Source organism: Salvelinus namaycush, chromosome 7 (assembly GCF_016432855.1).
Source record: "Salvelinus namaycush isolate Seneca chromosome 7, SaNama_1.0, whole genome shotgun sequence".
NCBI lineage: Eukaryota > Metazoa > Chordata > Actinopteri > Salmoniformes > Salmonidae > Salvelinus > Salvelinus namaycush.
This window is the reverse complement of record NC_052313.1, coordinates 8,447,050-8,460,156: the sequence shown is the minus strand read 5'-3', so window position 1 is coordinate 8,460,156 and position 13,107 is coordinate 8,447,050. Positions and strand designations below refer to the sequence as shown.

Genomic DNA, 13,107 nt, shown 5'->3' with positions numbered 1-13,107 from the left:
TAAGGGTGCGTTCGTAAATTCACCCTGGCTATCTACTCCGATTTCAGAGCACTCTCGTCTGAGTGTGCAAGGGCGCAGAATAACTGATGAATATGGCCGGTGTCAGTAAACGTCAGCAAAAAAAAAAGCGTAATTAAATTGTTGCCAGCAGCACAGTCGCTCTAGATAACATGAAAACAGCCTAACCAGCTCTGCTAGGGGGAGTGAAATGGTCAGAGTGAGGTGTTTTTTCATTTGTGTTTGGATTTAGCTTGCAAGCTAGCCAGCGTTAGCTTGGGTGCTTGACTGCGGTTGTAAGGTCAGAACGCTCCGATCAACCCTACTCGGCCAGAGCGTCCAGTGTCCGCTCTGAATTTACAAACGGACAATCTGGCAAAACTCTGACTTTACGAACGGACAATCTGACAAAACTCTGACTTTACGAACGGACAATCTGACAAAACTCTGACTTTACGAACGGACAATCTGACAAAACTCTGACTTTACGAACGCTCTGAGCGCACTCCAGATTTACGAACAAGCACGTATCACGCGTTTGGAACGACGCGGTGCTGTTTGCCTTTGTTCACCCCGCCACCCGGTGGCGGAACAAATATTTTGCGGCAAAGTCATGACTTCTTTCTGGTCCAATCATCGAGGGTTGCTGTTGCTATGTGACGTTGACTGCAAACGTTAAGTTGCTATGGATTGAAAATGAAGTTGGCCGATCTCTAAACCAAATCAACTTTTTCTATAATTTTAGCAAATTAACTCTCTTACTTGTTTTTTTTTTTATCAACAAGACAGATATTCGATTAGTATTCAGGTAAGAGTTTTTGTAGTAAGTAAATTGATTATACGACTTTGTCAGCCATCTTATGTCTGCTGAACGTTAAGGCTGTCATCTCATTCGTGTGGTTCGGCTAGCTAATGTTAGCTTGTCTGTTACAATATTGTCTTCTGTAATGATAGGCACATTCATTCGCTATAGTTTATACTAATGTTAGATTGATTATCACATCTTGAAAACTACGAATAACATTTCATATCCACTTTATTTCCCAGCAATGCCTCCTCCAGATACTATGTACTGTGAACAGCAAATCAACATCCCCCCTGAACTACCAGACATTCTCAAACAGTTCACCAAAGCTGCAATCAGAACCCAACCCCATGATATACTACAGTGGTCTGCAGCGTAAGTACAGCCTAGCCTCCCTGGATGTGACTGTACAACTAAGAGCCCAGCTTTTATGGTTCAGATGGTAGGACAGTGGCCTTGTAACTACCCAGTTGCTGAGCATAGATAATGGCCAGGGTAAAGTACACTTGTTGTTTCATTTAAATGCTTGTTGTTCTATCAGGTACTTCTCTGCCCTATCCAAAGGAGACACTCTGCCAGCCAAAGATAGGCTGGAGATGCCCGTTGCCACACAGAAGACTGATACCGGATTGACACCAGGCCTGCTGAAGGTCCTACACAAACAGGTACTCTATGGTAGGATGTTAAGATACCTCTCTTTCTCTCCCTGTATGTCGCTGGCTTCTATTGTTGTAAAAAAAAAAAAAGAAGACCTCTCCTGCCTCTTTCTCCCTCTCTGTCCCTGTGAATGTAGCTGGCCCCTAAGGAGACGATCAGTAAGGAGGAGCTGCAGCAGAAGTGGAAGGGTCTGTGTCTGCCCTCAGAGCAGCTGGACACTCTGCTGGCACTGGGGAACTTCAACGGCAATATCCACTGGATGCAGTTCTTCGCCCTGGGCTGCAGCGCTCTGGGAGGGGTGAGTCCCTGGCTCCGATATCTGTCTGTCAGTCTTCAGAGAGAAACTGTGGTGTCGTGCTAGCAAATACCACATGATGGAAGTATTGCACTGTCTTGATGGCCCAGGCTTTTCTGAAGTGTGTGTGTGTGTGTGTGTGTGTGTGTGTGTGTGTGTGTGTGTGTGTGTGTGTGTGTGTGTGTGTGTGTGTGTGTGTGTGTGTGTGTGTGTGTGTGTGTGTGTTCAGACCATCATCAGTGCCCTGAAGTATGCGTGTGAGATCCTGACGGAGAATGAGGAGGGTGGAGCGGCGAGGATCCCCTTTGATACATTCGTAGGGCTGTACACTTACCTGGCCCAACTGGATGGAGAGATCCCCCAGGACCAGATAGACAGCTTCCTAAGCAGCCTGCAGGAGTCTGTGTGAGTGGTACACTACCCTACACTCTCTCTATCTACACTCACTCATTTCCTGCAATTCTACACATTTTGCCATGACTTATGCAATGTTAATATGATATCTGAGTGAGAATCACTAACAAAATCAATGGGGGCACCCTGGAGGTCAGGGCGCCTGGGCATGTTGGCTGACATGGGCTAATTGAGTGACTGTCAGTGACAGACATAACAAGAGAAAAACTGCAGATCTACCTCTACCTCGCTCTACCTTTCTCTCTTCCTCTACCTCGCTCTACCTTTCTCTCTTCCTCTACCTCGCTCTACCTTTCTCTCTTACTCTACCTCGCTCTACCTTTCTTTCTTCCTCTACCTCTACCTCTCTACCTTTATCTCTCTACTTCTCTCTCTTTCTACCTCTCTGCTTTACTTTGTGTGTTTCTTGTGGTTTACAGCACCAAGCAGAATGGGATGATTCAGCTGGCCAACTTCTACAGCCGCAAAAAATTTAGATAATAGGAGAGATTGAGGGAGAGACGAAAAGGACAGGAAAGAGCAGGAAGAAACTGAGAGTAGCAGGAAGGAATTAGCTTTACTACTTATTCTACAAATAAATATTCTTCTCTAAATCCCCATGGAATCACGATCAGTTGATGTTTTCCTGTTAAAGCTCAGATCTGTACAGTAGTGATACCCAGTTGCTTGAATTATTTCCCAGGCAGTTGAGTTTGGTTCATATCTTATTGTTATATGGGACGGAGAGTTGCTGTGATATAACATGGAAGGTGTACTGTACTGCGTGTGAATGTAGGTTAGTATCACTGGAACCAATGAGAACCACTCCTGCCCTGACAGGTTAGTCGATAGTTCATTTGTCATGCTCATGCCTTGTCAATGAAGTGCCTGTTGCATTCTTTTTCAACTTGGCATATTCATTTAGCCAGTGAGAGTGAGAGGGTGTCTGTGTCTGTCTGTCTGTCTGTCTGTCTGTCTGTCTGTCTGTCTGTCTGTCTGTCTGTCTGTCTGCCTGCTAGTTCTTGTGAAATAGAGATAGTGTTCACAGTAGTGGTCCTCTCAGCAGTACAACAGTGATAAGGCTAGTGAAAGAGACAGCTCTGAACAGATGCTCTGGGGCCTTGCTGACACTAGTAGACTAGTACCCAGTAACACATGCTGTAAGACACAGTCTATTCCCCGTCTGTGCTAGTGAAAACCAGAGAACACATCAGTACATTGGTGGAACACAAGAATCAAACCAGACTAATTTGACTCTCTTTCCCATACAGTCATCAAGTATGATGATGAAGTATTACTACATCTCAGTTGGACAATGTATGGAACTCTCTCATTACTCATGTAGTGGATGATGTACAGTGCCCTCCGTAATTACTGGGACAGTGAAGCATTCTTCAGTTGGCTCTATACTCCGACAGTTTGAATTTGAAATCAAACAATGACTTTGAGGTTAAAGTGCAGACTGTCAACTTTAATTTGAGGGTATTCATATCAGGTTAACTGTTTAGAAATTACAGCACTTTTTGTACATAGTCCCCCTGTTTTAGGGGAGGAAAAGTATTGGGACAAATTCACTTGATGTTTATTAAAGTACATATAAATGCTAACCTACCCTGTTATTGTAATGGTGACGTTTTGGGGGTATGATATTTGTGCTTTTATAAAAGTGAACCCAAAATGACACAATACATGATTTACCGTTCATAACATAATCAAAAAACAAACAGAAAATACATCCAACAAATGTGTAGTGTCACAAGCTTGATGTAGTAGTCATTGTGTGCTATGAATATAGGACCAAATACTTTTTACTACTTTAATATACATATAAGTTAATTTGTCCCAATACTTTTGCTCCCGTAAAATGGGGGGGGGGGGTCTGTGTACAAAAAGTGCTGTAATTTCTAAACGGTTCACCCGATATGGATGAAAATACCCTCGGATTGAAGTGGACAATCTGTACTTTAAGCCCGTAGTCATGCTTGATTTCCAAAGTGTTGAAGTATAGAGCCAAAAGAAGAAAAAATTATTCACTGTCCCAATAATTACTGAGGGAACTGTAGTTAGAACAATGTAAAAAAGGTTTACCCAAAAGCCCTTCAGCCCAACTGAAATAAAAAGGGGACATCAGTTGCTCGAAAAAACATTCCTTACCCCAGGATACTTCAACTGATGACTATCATTCCTTACCCCAGGATCCTTCAACTGATGACTGTCATTCCTTACCCCAGGATCCTTCAACTGATGACTATCATTCCTTACCCCAGGATCCTTCAACTGATGACTATCATTCCTTACCCCAGGATACTTCAACTGATGACTATCATTCCTTACCCCAGGATACTTCAACTGATGACTATCATTCCTTACCCCAGGATCCTTCAACTGATGACTATCATTCCTTACCCCAGGATACTTCAACTGATGACTATCATTCCTTACCCCAGGATACTTCAACTGATGACTATCATTCCTTACCCCAGGATCCTTCAACTGATGACTATCATTCCTTACCCCAGGATACTTCAACTGATGACTATCATTCCTTACCCCAGGATACTTCAACTGATGACTATCATTCCTTACCCCAGGATACTTCAACTGATGACTATCATTCCTTACCCCAGGATACTTCAACTGATGACTATCATTCCTTACCCCAGGATACTTCAACTGATGACTATCATTCCTTAACCCAGGATACTTCAACTGATGACTATCATTCCTTACCCCAGGATACTTCAACTGATGACTATCATTCCTTAACCCAGGTGACTTTTCAGGAGAATAAAGGAAAAAGCACTCTGTTGCTGGGTAAATCTGATATTTATTGACCAGAGAAACAACCAATACGTTTAGGCATGCCTCGCCTTCATCAGCCGGGGAGTGTTCTATTCGTCATGTCAATTATACATGTCAGTAGTAGTAGCAGCAACTACACAGGTTATTCAAACGAGTATGATCATCAGTCAAGAGCCGTAGACATACATTCCACTTGAAAAACAAAAGACAGAAAGATCAGAAAGGGAGCTGTTCATTCAGACCCTTTGTCTCGGCGCAATCTGAGCAGTCCATCCAAAGTGCCTCTAACAATTTGCTCACTATATTGCCTCCCCTGGAGGAAAGAAACTTTCTCAACTCCCCAGAATTTCAAGGTAGAGGCTGAGCCATGCGATTAGCATGCCGTGCATTCGCATAGTCCATATTTGTTGTGCAGGTAGCCGTTTTGTGTTCAGCTATTCTTAATTTGAGGGCGTGTTTCGTCTGACCAATGTAAACAAGCCCACTTGGGCATGTAAACAACGTGTTGTACTACAATTTATGATGTATTTTATCTTGTATTCTTTAACCGAACATGGGTGATAGAATACTTTTGTGTCACTTGAGTTGAAACAATGACCGCAGCGGTAAAAACCATTAAGGGACCTGGGAGCCACGTAGAGGGTGAAGGATTGAGGAGCACACTGTGCACGACGCGGTCTCTGATATTACAACCCCTCCTAGAGCATATCAGGGGAGGGTTGGACGCAAAGTCTTTGAGCAAGGGGTGACTCTGGAGAATGTGCCCGTGTTTGAGGATGGCGCTTTTTATCTGCCTGTCTGGAAACTGTAGTTAGGCTGCTTCATACTAGAAAGATGATCAATGTAGATTTTACAGTGGGGTGTTCGTGCCAGACAAAGTGTTTCTTGAATCTGTGCCAGGGTTTCATTGGGCTAATCTAGTTCCCTGGCTAGCATGTCCCTGATGCTAATGTAATGAACTCCCATACCTCACAACACCCTGTCATCCGATTGGTTATTGGCAGCACTGCTTAATAAGCCTATGATCTGAATTTCTCCTGACAGCGCTTGATGAACTCTGTAATCTGATTTGGTCCTTGCAGTGATTGGTTTGGTAATTCTGTGATTTAATTGGTTGCTGGCTCTTTTAGGTAAAGTACTAATTGATCTGATTGGCTCTTGACAATAATGAGTGAAGGAGCAGAAAAGAGCTTGGTAAATGTCACCCCTATTGGTTAAGATTAAGACATTTTGTAACGTTTTTATTTGTTTTGGAGTTCGGCTGTGTTCGGCAGTTATTTCTTTGCGGGTGTTCGAGCACACCATTTCTTTTTCTTGAGGCAAGCCGACGTTCAGTACCTGAAGTCTACGCCCCTTCGTCAGTGATTGGTCAACAGTAGGGATTCTTCAATGAAGTCTTTGTTGTCATTAAACGAGAGACGACTGCTTTTCATTGAGAAATACTGCACCAAACATCTTAGTTAGATGGAAAATTGTGCGACTAAGATCTCCTCAGCACAAACGTGAAAATGAATGGCAGATTTCTGGGTATGTTGTTGATACGGCACATGTCTTTAGGCAGTATGCGAGCACAGAAGTTCACTTCCCCTCGCCGAGTTCTGCTAGGAGCAAAGACATATCACGTCATGATGCCAAAGGTTCACTCACTGATGGGGAGCACTCTCACCTCATAGTGAGGTAATGGCTGGCTGCTGAGACAGACTGCAGCATGATGCCAAACCTGAACAGCAGCCAACTCACTGAGAGGAAATCACTAACACACCCACTGCAACTCTGACAGAATACACACACACACACACACACACACACACACACACACACACACACACACACACACACACACACACACACACACACACACACACACATACAGTCGTATGAAAAAGTTTGGGCACCCCTGACAATTTCCATGATTTCCATCTGTCAATAATTGGGTGTTTAGATCAGCAATTTCATTTAGATCTATCAAATAACTGATGGACACAGTAATATTTCAGTAGTAATATTTCAGTAGTGAAATGAGGTTTATTGGCTTAAGAGAAAATGTGCAATATGCATCAAAACAAAATTAGACAGGTGCATAAATGTGGGCACCCCAATAGAAAATTCACATCAATATTTAGTAGAGCCTCCTTTGCTAAAATAACAGCCTCTAGACGCTTCCCATAGCCACTAATGAGTGTCTGGATTCTGGTTGAAGGTATTTTGGACCATTCCTCCTTACAAAACATCTCCAGTTCAGTTAGGTTTGATGGTTGCCGAGCATGGACAGCCCGCTTCAAATCATCCCACAGATTCTCAATGATATTCAGGTCTGGGGACTTTTTCTTGCCAATGTATGTATGTGTGTGTGTGTGTATGTGTGTATGTATGTACAGTCGTATGAAAAAGTTTGGGCACCCCTCTGAGGCTGCATAATAATTTACTCTGTCTTCACAGAAAATGATCACAGTGGCATGCCATTCATTTTCTAATAAAAGCTGAGTACTGGGGTATTGTCCAGACAAAGATTTTTAGTGTAGCAATATTAAGTTCTATGAAATTAAATCAGATGTGAAAAATAGGCTATGCAAAAATGTGGGCACCCTTGTCATTCTGTTGATTTGAATACCTGTAACTACTTAGCAGTGATTAATTGGAACACACAATTGGTTTGGTGAGCTCATTAAGCCTTGAACTTCATAGACAAGTGAATCCAATCATGAGAAAAGGTATTTAAGGTGGCCAATTGCAAGTTGTTGTTCTCTTTGACTCTCCTCTGAAGAGTGGCAACATGGGGGCCTCAAAACAACTCTCAAATGACCTGAAAACAAAGATTGTTCAACATTATGGTTTAGAGGAAGGCTACAAAAAGCTATCGCAGAGATTTAAGCTGTCAGTGTCCACTGTGAGGAACATAGTGAGGAAATGGAAGACCACAGGCATAGTTCTTGTTAAGGCCAGAAGTGGCAGGCCAAGTAAAATATCGGAGAGGCAAAGGCGAAGGATGGTGAGAACGGTCAAAAACAGCCCACAGACCACCTCCAAAGACCTACAACATCATCTTGCTGCAGATGGTGTCACTGTGCATCGTTCAACAATTCAGCACACTTTGCACAAGGAGAAGCTGTATGGGAGAGTGATGCGGAAGAAGCCTTTTCTGCACACACGCCACAAACAGAGTCGCTTGAGGTATGCAAACGCACATTTGGACAAGCCAGCTTCATTTTGGAATAAGGTGCTGTGGACTGATGAAACAAAGATTGAATTATTTGGTCATAACAAGGGACGTTATGCATGGCGGCAAAAGAACACAGCGTTCCAAGAAAAACACTTGCTACCCACAGTAAAATTTGGTGGGGGTTCCATCATGCTGTGTGGCCAGTGCCGGTACTGGGAATCTTGTTAAAGTTGAGGGTCGCATGGATTCCACTCAATATCAGCAGATTCTTGGGAATAATGTTGAAGAATCAGTCACAAAGTTGAAGTTACGCCGGCGCTGGATATTTCAACAAGACAACGACCCAAAACACTGCTCAAAATCTACCCGGGCATTTATGCAGAGGAACAAGTACAATGTTCTGGAATGGCGATCCCAGTCCCCTATGTGAACCTTTTGGAATTACCTGGATTTCTGCATAAATTAGTCAGAAAATGTAATCTGATCTTCATCTTAGTCACAACAATAGATGAACACAGTCTGCTTAAACTAATAACACACACATTATTGTGTTTTGTTTGTCCATATTGAATACATCATTTAAACATTCATAGTGTAGGTTGGAAAAAAGTATGTGAACCCCAGGGCTAATGACTTCTCCTAAAGCTAATTGGAGTCAGGAGTCAGCTAACCTGGAGTCCAATCAATGAGACGAGATTGGAGATGTTGGTTAGAGCTGCCCTGCCCTATAAAAAACACTCACAAAATTTGAGTTTGCTATTCACAAGAAGCATTGCCTGATGCGAACCATGCCTCGAACAAAGGAGATCTCAGAAGACCTAAGATTAAGAATTGTTGAATTGCATAAAGCTGGAACGGGTTACAAAAGTATCTGATGTTCATCAGTCCACGGTAAGAAAAGTTGTCTATAAATGGAGAAAGTTCAGCACTGTTGCTACTCTCCCTAGGAGTGGCCGTCCTGCAAAGATGACTGCAAGAGCACAGAGCAGAATGCTCAATGAGGTTAAAAAGAATCCTAGAGTGTCAGCTAAAGACTTACAGAAATCTCTGGAACATGCTAACATCTCTGCTACGATACGTAAAACACTAAACAAGAATGGTGTTCATGGGAGGACACCACGGAAGAAGCCACTGCTGTCCAAAAAAAAACATTGCTGCATGTCTGAAGTTCACAAAAGAGCACCTGGATGTTCCATAGCTCTACTGGCAAAATATTCTGTAGACAGATTAAACTAAAGTTGTGGTGTTTGGATGGAACACACAACACTATGTGTGAAGAAAAAGAGGCACAGCACACCAACATCAAAACCTCATCCCCACTGTAAAATATGGTGGAGGAAGCATCATGGTTTGGGGCTGCTTTGCCGCCTCAGGGCCTGGACAGCTTGCTATCATAAACTTGGGAATTCATTTTTTCATTGATCAAGACATTTTGCAGGAGAATGTTAGGCTATCTGTCCGCCAATTGAAGCTCAACAGAAGTTGGTGATGCAACAAGACAACGACCCAAAACACAGAAGTAAATCAACAACAGAATGGCTTCAACAGAAGAAAATACGCCTTCTAGAGTGGCCCAGTCAGAGTCCTGACCTCAACCCAATTGAGATGCTGTGGCATGACTTCAAGAGACCAGTTCACACCAGACATCCCAAGAATATTGCTGAACTGAAACAGTTTTGTAAAGAGTAATGGTCCACAATTCCTCCTGACCGTTGTGCAGGTCTGATCCACAACTACAGAAAATGTTTGGTTGAGGTTATTGCTGCCAATGGAGGGTCAACCAGTTATTAAATTCAAGGGTTCACATACTTTTTCCACCCTCCACTGTGAATGTTTACAAGGTATGTTCAATGAAGACATGAAAATGTATAATTGTTTGTGTTATTAGTTTAAGCAGACTGTTTGTCTATTGTTTTGACTTAGATGAAGATCAGATCAAATTTTATGAACAATTTATTCAAAAATCCAGGTAATTCCAAAGGGTTCACATACTTTTTCTTGCCACTGTACACACACACACACACACACACACACAAAAACCTGTGACAGGGAACAATTACAAACACACACCATCCGAGAACACGTTTACAAGCACACACACACTAGCACAGGTAAGACAAAGCTTAGTGGAGTAGGGTTTTCCTCTTTATCTTTCCAAATGAAGGGATGTAACCATAATACACAGTATTATAGGTTCTAACCGGCAGCACTGTGTATTCACAGTATTATAGGTTCTAACCGGCAGCACTGTGTATTCACAGTATTATAGGTTCTAACCGGCAGCACTGTGTATTCACAGTATTATAGGTCCTAACCGGCAGCACTGTGTATTCACAGTGTTATAGGTTCTAACCGGCAGCACTGTGTATTCACAGTATTATAGGTTCTAACCGGCAGCACTGTGTATTCACAGTATTATAGGTTCTAACCGGCAGCACTGTGTATTCACAGTATTATAGGTTCTAACCGGCAGCACTGTGTATTCACAGTATTATAGGTCCTAACCGGCAGCACTGTGTATTCACAGTATTATAGGTTCAAACCGGCAGCACTGTGTATTCACAGTATTATAGGTTCTAACCGGCAGCACTGTGTATTCACAGTATTATAGGTTCTAACCGGCAGCACTGTGTATTCACAGTATTATAGGTTCTAACCGGCAGCACTGTGTATTCACAGTATTATAGGTCCTAACCGGCAGCACTGTGTATTCACAGTATTATAGGTCCTAACCGGCAGCACTGTGTATTCACAGTATTATAGGTCCTAACCGGCAGCACTGTGTATTCACAGTATTATAGGTTCTAACCGGCAGCACTGTGTATTCACAGTATTATAGGTTCTAACCGGCAGCACTGTGTATTCACAGTATTATAGGTTCTAACCGGCAGCACTGTGTATTCACAGTATTATAGGTTCTAACCGGCAGCACTGTGTATTCACAGTATTATAGGTTCTAACCGGCAGCACTGTGTATTCACAGTATTATAGGTCCTAACCGGCAGCACTGTGTATTCACAGTATTATAGGTCCTAACCGGCAGCACTGTGTATTCACAGTATTATAGGTTCTAACCGGCAGCACTGTGTATTCACAGTGTTATAGGTTCTAACCGGCAGCACTGTGTATTCACAGTATTATAGGTTCTAACCGGCAGCACTGTGTATTCACAGTATTATAGGTTCTAACCGGCAGTACTGTGTATTCACAGTATTATAGGTTCTAACCGGCAGCACTGTGTATTCACAGTATTATAGGTTCTAACCGGCAGCACTGTGTATTCACAGTATTATAGGTTCTAACCGGCAGCACTGTGTATTCACAGTATTATAGGTTCTAACCGGCAGCACTGTGTATTCACAGTATTATAGGTTCTAACCGGCAGCACTGTGTATTCACAGTATTATAGGTCCTAACCGGCAGCACTGTGTATTCACAGTATTATAGGTTCTAACCGGCAGCACTGTGTATTCACAGTATTATAGGTTCTAACCGGCAGCACTGTGTATTCACAGTATTATAGGTCCTAACCGGCAGCACTGTGTATTCACAGTATTATAGGTTCTAACCGGCAGCACTGTGTATTCACAGTATTATAGGTTCTAACCGGCAGCACTGTGTATTCACAGTATTATAGGTTCTAACCGGCAGCACTGTGTATTCACAGTATTATAGGTCCTAACCGGCAGCACTGTGTATTCACAGTATTATAGGTCCTAACCGGCAGCACTGTGTATTCACAGTATTATAGGTTCTAACCGGCAGCACTGTGTATTCACAGTATTATAGGTTCTAACCAGCAGCACTGTGTATTCACAGTATTATAGGTCCTAACCAGCAGTACTGTGTATTCAGCTAATTCTGGATAGGTACAGCTCTAAAACATGAGGGGGCCATGCTGTGTGAATGTGGAGCGACCTAGCCAGGACACAAGTCACGACACATCAGAATCCCTCTTTTCAGATGGACTGGTAACCCACTTCTCCCTTCTAGGCTGTGCTAGTCTCTTCATCATCTTTAGGTAGCTTAGGACTGACGCTTGTGCACAAGGCTACATAGACCGTAGTGCCAGTCTCTGTGTGTAGAGGCTGTGGTCCCAGAGAAGAATTTGTTGCACAACAGCAGCCTCTACTGCAGCCTGGCTCTGGGAAACAACATCTCTAGGGAGGTGACGCATCTCTAGGGAGGTGACGCTATCACAGAATAGTGTGAAGGGAGGAAGAGAAAGAAAGAGAGAGAGAACAAGTGGACAGAGCTGGACCGGAAGGGAGATGGACGAGAGGGAAAGATGAGGGAAAACACCTTTTGTCCACTGGCAACATGCTGTCAGGGTAGGTCCCAGCTAACAATACAGCAAGGTCCCTCTCCTCTATTGCAACTATTTTCATGTTTTAAAGTCCTCTCCCCTCTTTCTCTCTCTCATCCTCTAGGGAATGCCAAGGAGGGATGGTGCAGACAGCTAACTTCAGGGATGGGATTTTTCCTGAAATGTGATTTTTCCTGAAACCAGTCATTCCTGCTTTTTTGTCATCATCCTCCAGTCCAACAGCATTAGAATGGATGAGTTATACCCCCAAAAGTAAAATCCCATTTTCCCTGTCCTGAATTATAATGCTTTCGGTATTGTGGACCAACAGACTGCAGTGACTAGGACCCAGGACAGGAAGCCTCATTCAAATATGTGTCTGCCTATTGCCTGTCTATAATACTGTACTGTGATATGACAGTATGTGTGTATCTGTATCCATGTCCACTCTTATGGACTATTTATTTACTTGTACTTTGGTTCTGGGCATTCTCAATCCACTTGGGACTGAATAAAGTTGTTTTATAGTATTTCTAGGCTGTCTTTTAATAAATGGTATGTACACACACACACAGTCAGACACACACACACACAGTCAGACACACATGCATGCGTACGCACACATACAAACATCTTGTGTTAATGAAGGGCGTTGCTCTGTGATTAGAATTTGTTAATTGCTACTCTGGAAG

At 42.9% G+C, this 13,107-nt stretch overlaps 1 protein-coding gene across 1 annotated transcript; it reads left to right on the top strand.

Moving 5' to 3' along the window:
- Window positions 1-400: 400 nt before the first annotated feature.
- On the top strand, window positions 401-13,029 carry ropn1l (rhophilin associated tail protein 1-like). Its single transcript, XM_038996883.1, has 6 exons — window positions 401-805; window positions 1,045-1,177; window positions 1,344-1,467; window positions 1,596-1,757; window positions 1,984-2,159; window positions 12,540-13,029. The coding sequence occupies exons 2-6, from the start codon at window positions 1,047-1,049 to the stop codon at window positions 12,601-12,603; spliced, it is 657 nt and encodes a 218-aa protein (XP_038852811.1). The 5' UTR covers window positions 401-805; window positions 1,045-1,046; the 3' UTR covers window positions 12,604-13,029.
- The last annotated feature ends 78 nt before the right edge of the window (window positions 13,030-13,107 follow it).

Excerpts from the sequence above, each read along its gene's own strand:
- ropn1l (XM_038996883.1), top strand. The coding sequence starts at position 1,047 with ATGCCTCCTCCAGATACTATGTACTGTGAACAGCAAATCAACATCCCC. Across the intron at positions 1,758-1,983 it reads GCTGCAGCGCTCTGGGAGGG|ACCATCATCAGTGCCCTGAA; the intron begins GTGAGTCCCTGG and ends GTGTGTGTTCAG. Across the intron at positions 2,160-12,539 it reads AGCAGCCTGCAGGAGTCTGT|GGAATGCCAAGGAGGGATGG; the intron begins GTGAGTGGTACA and ends CTCATCCTCTAG.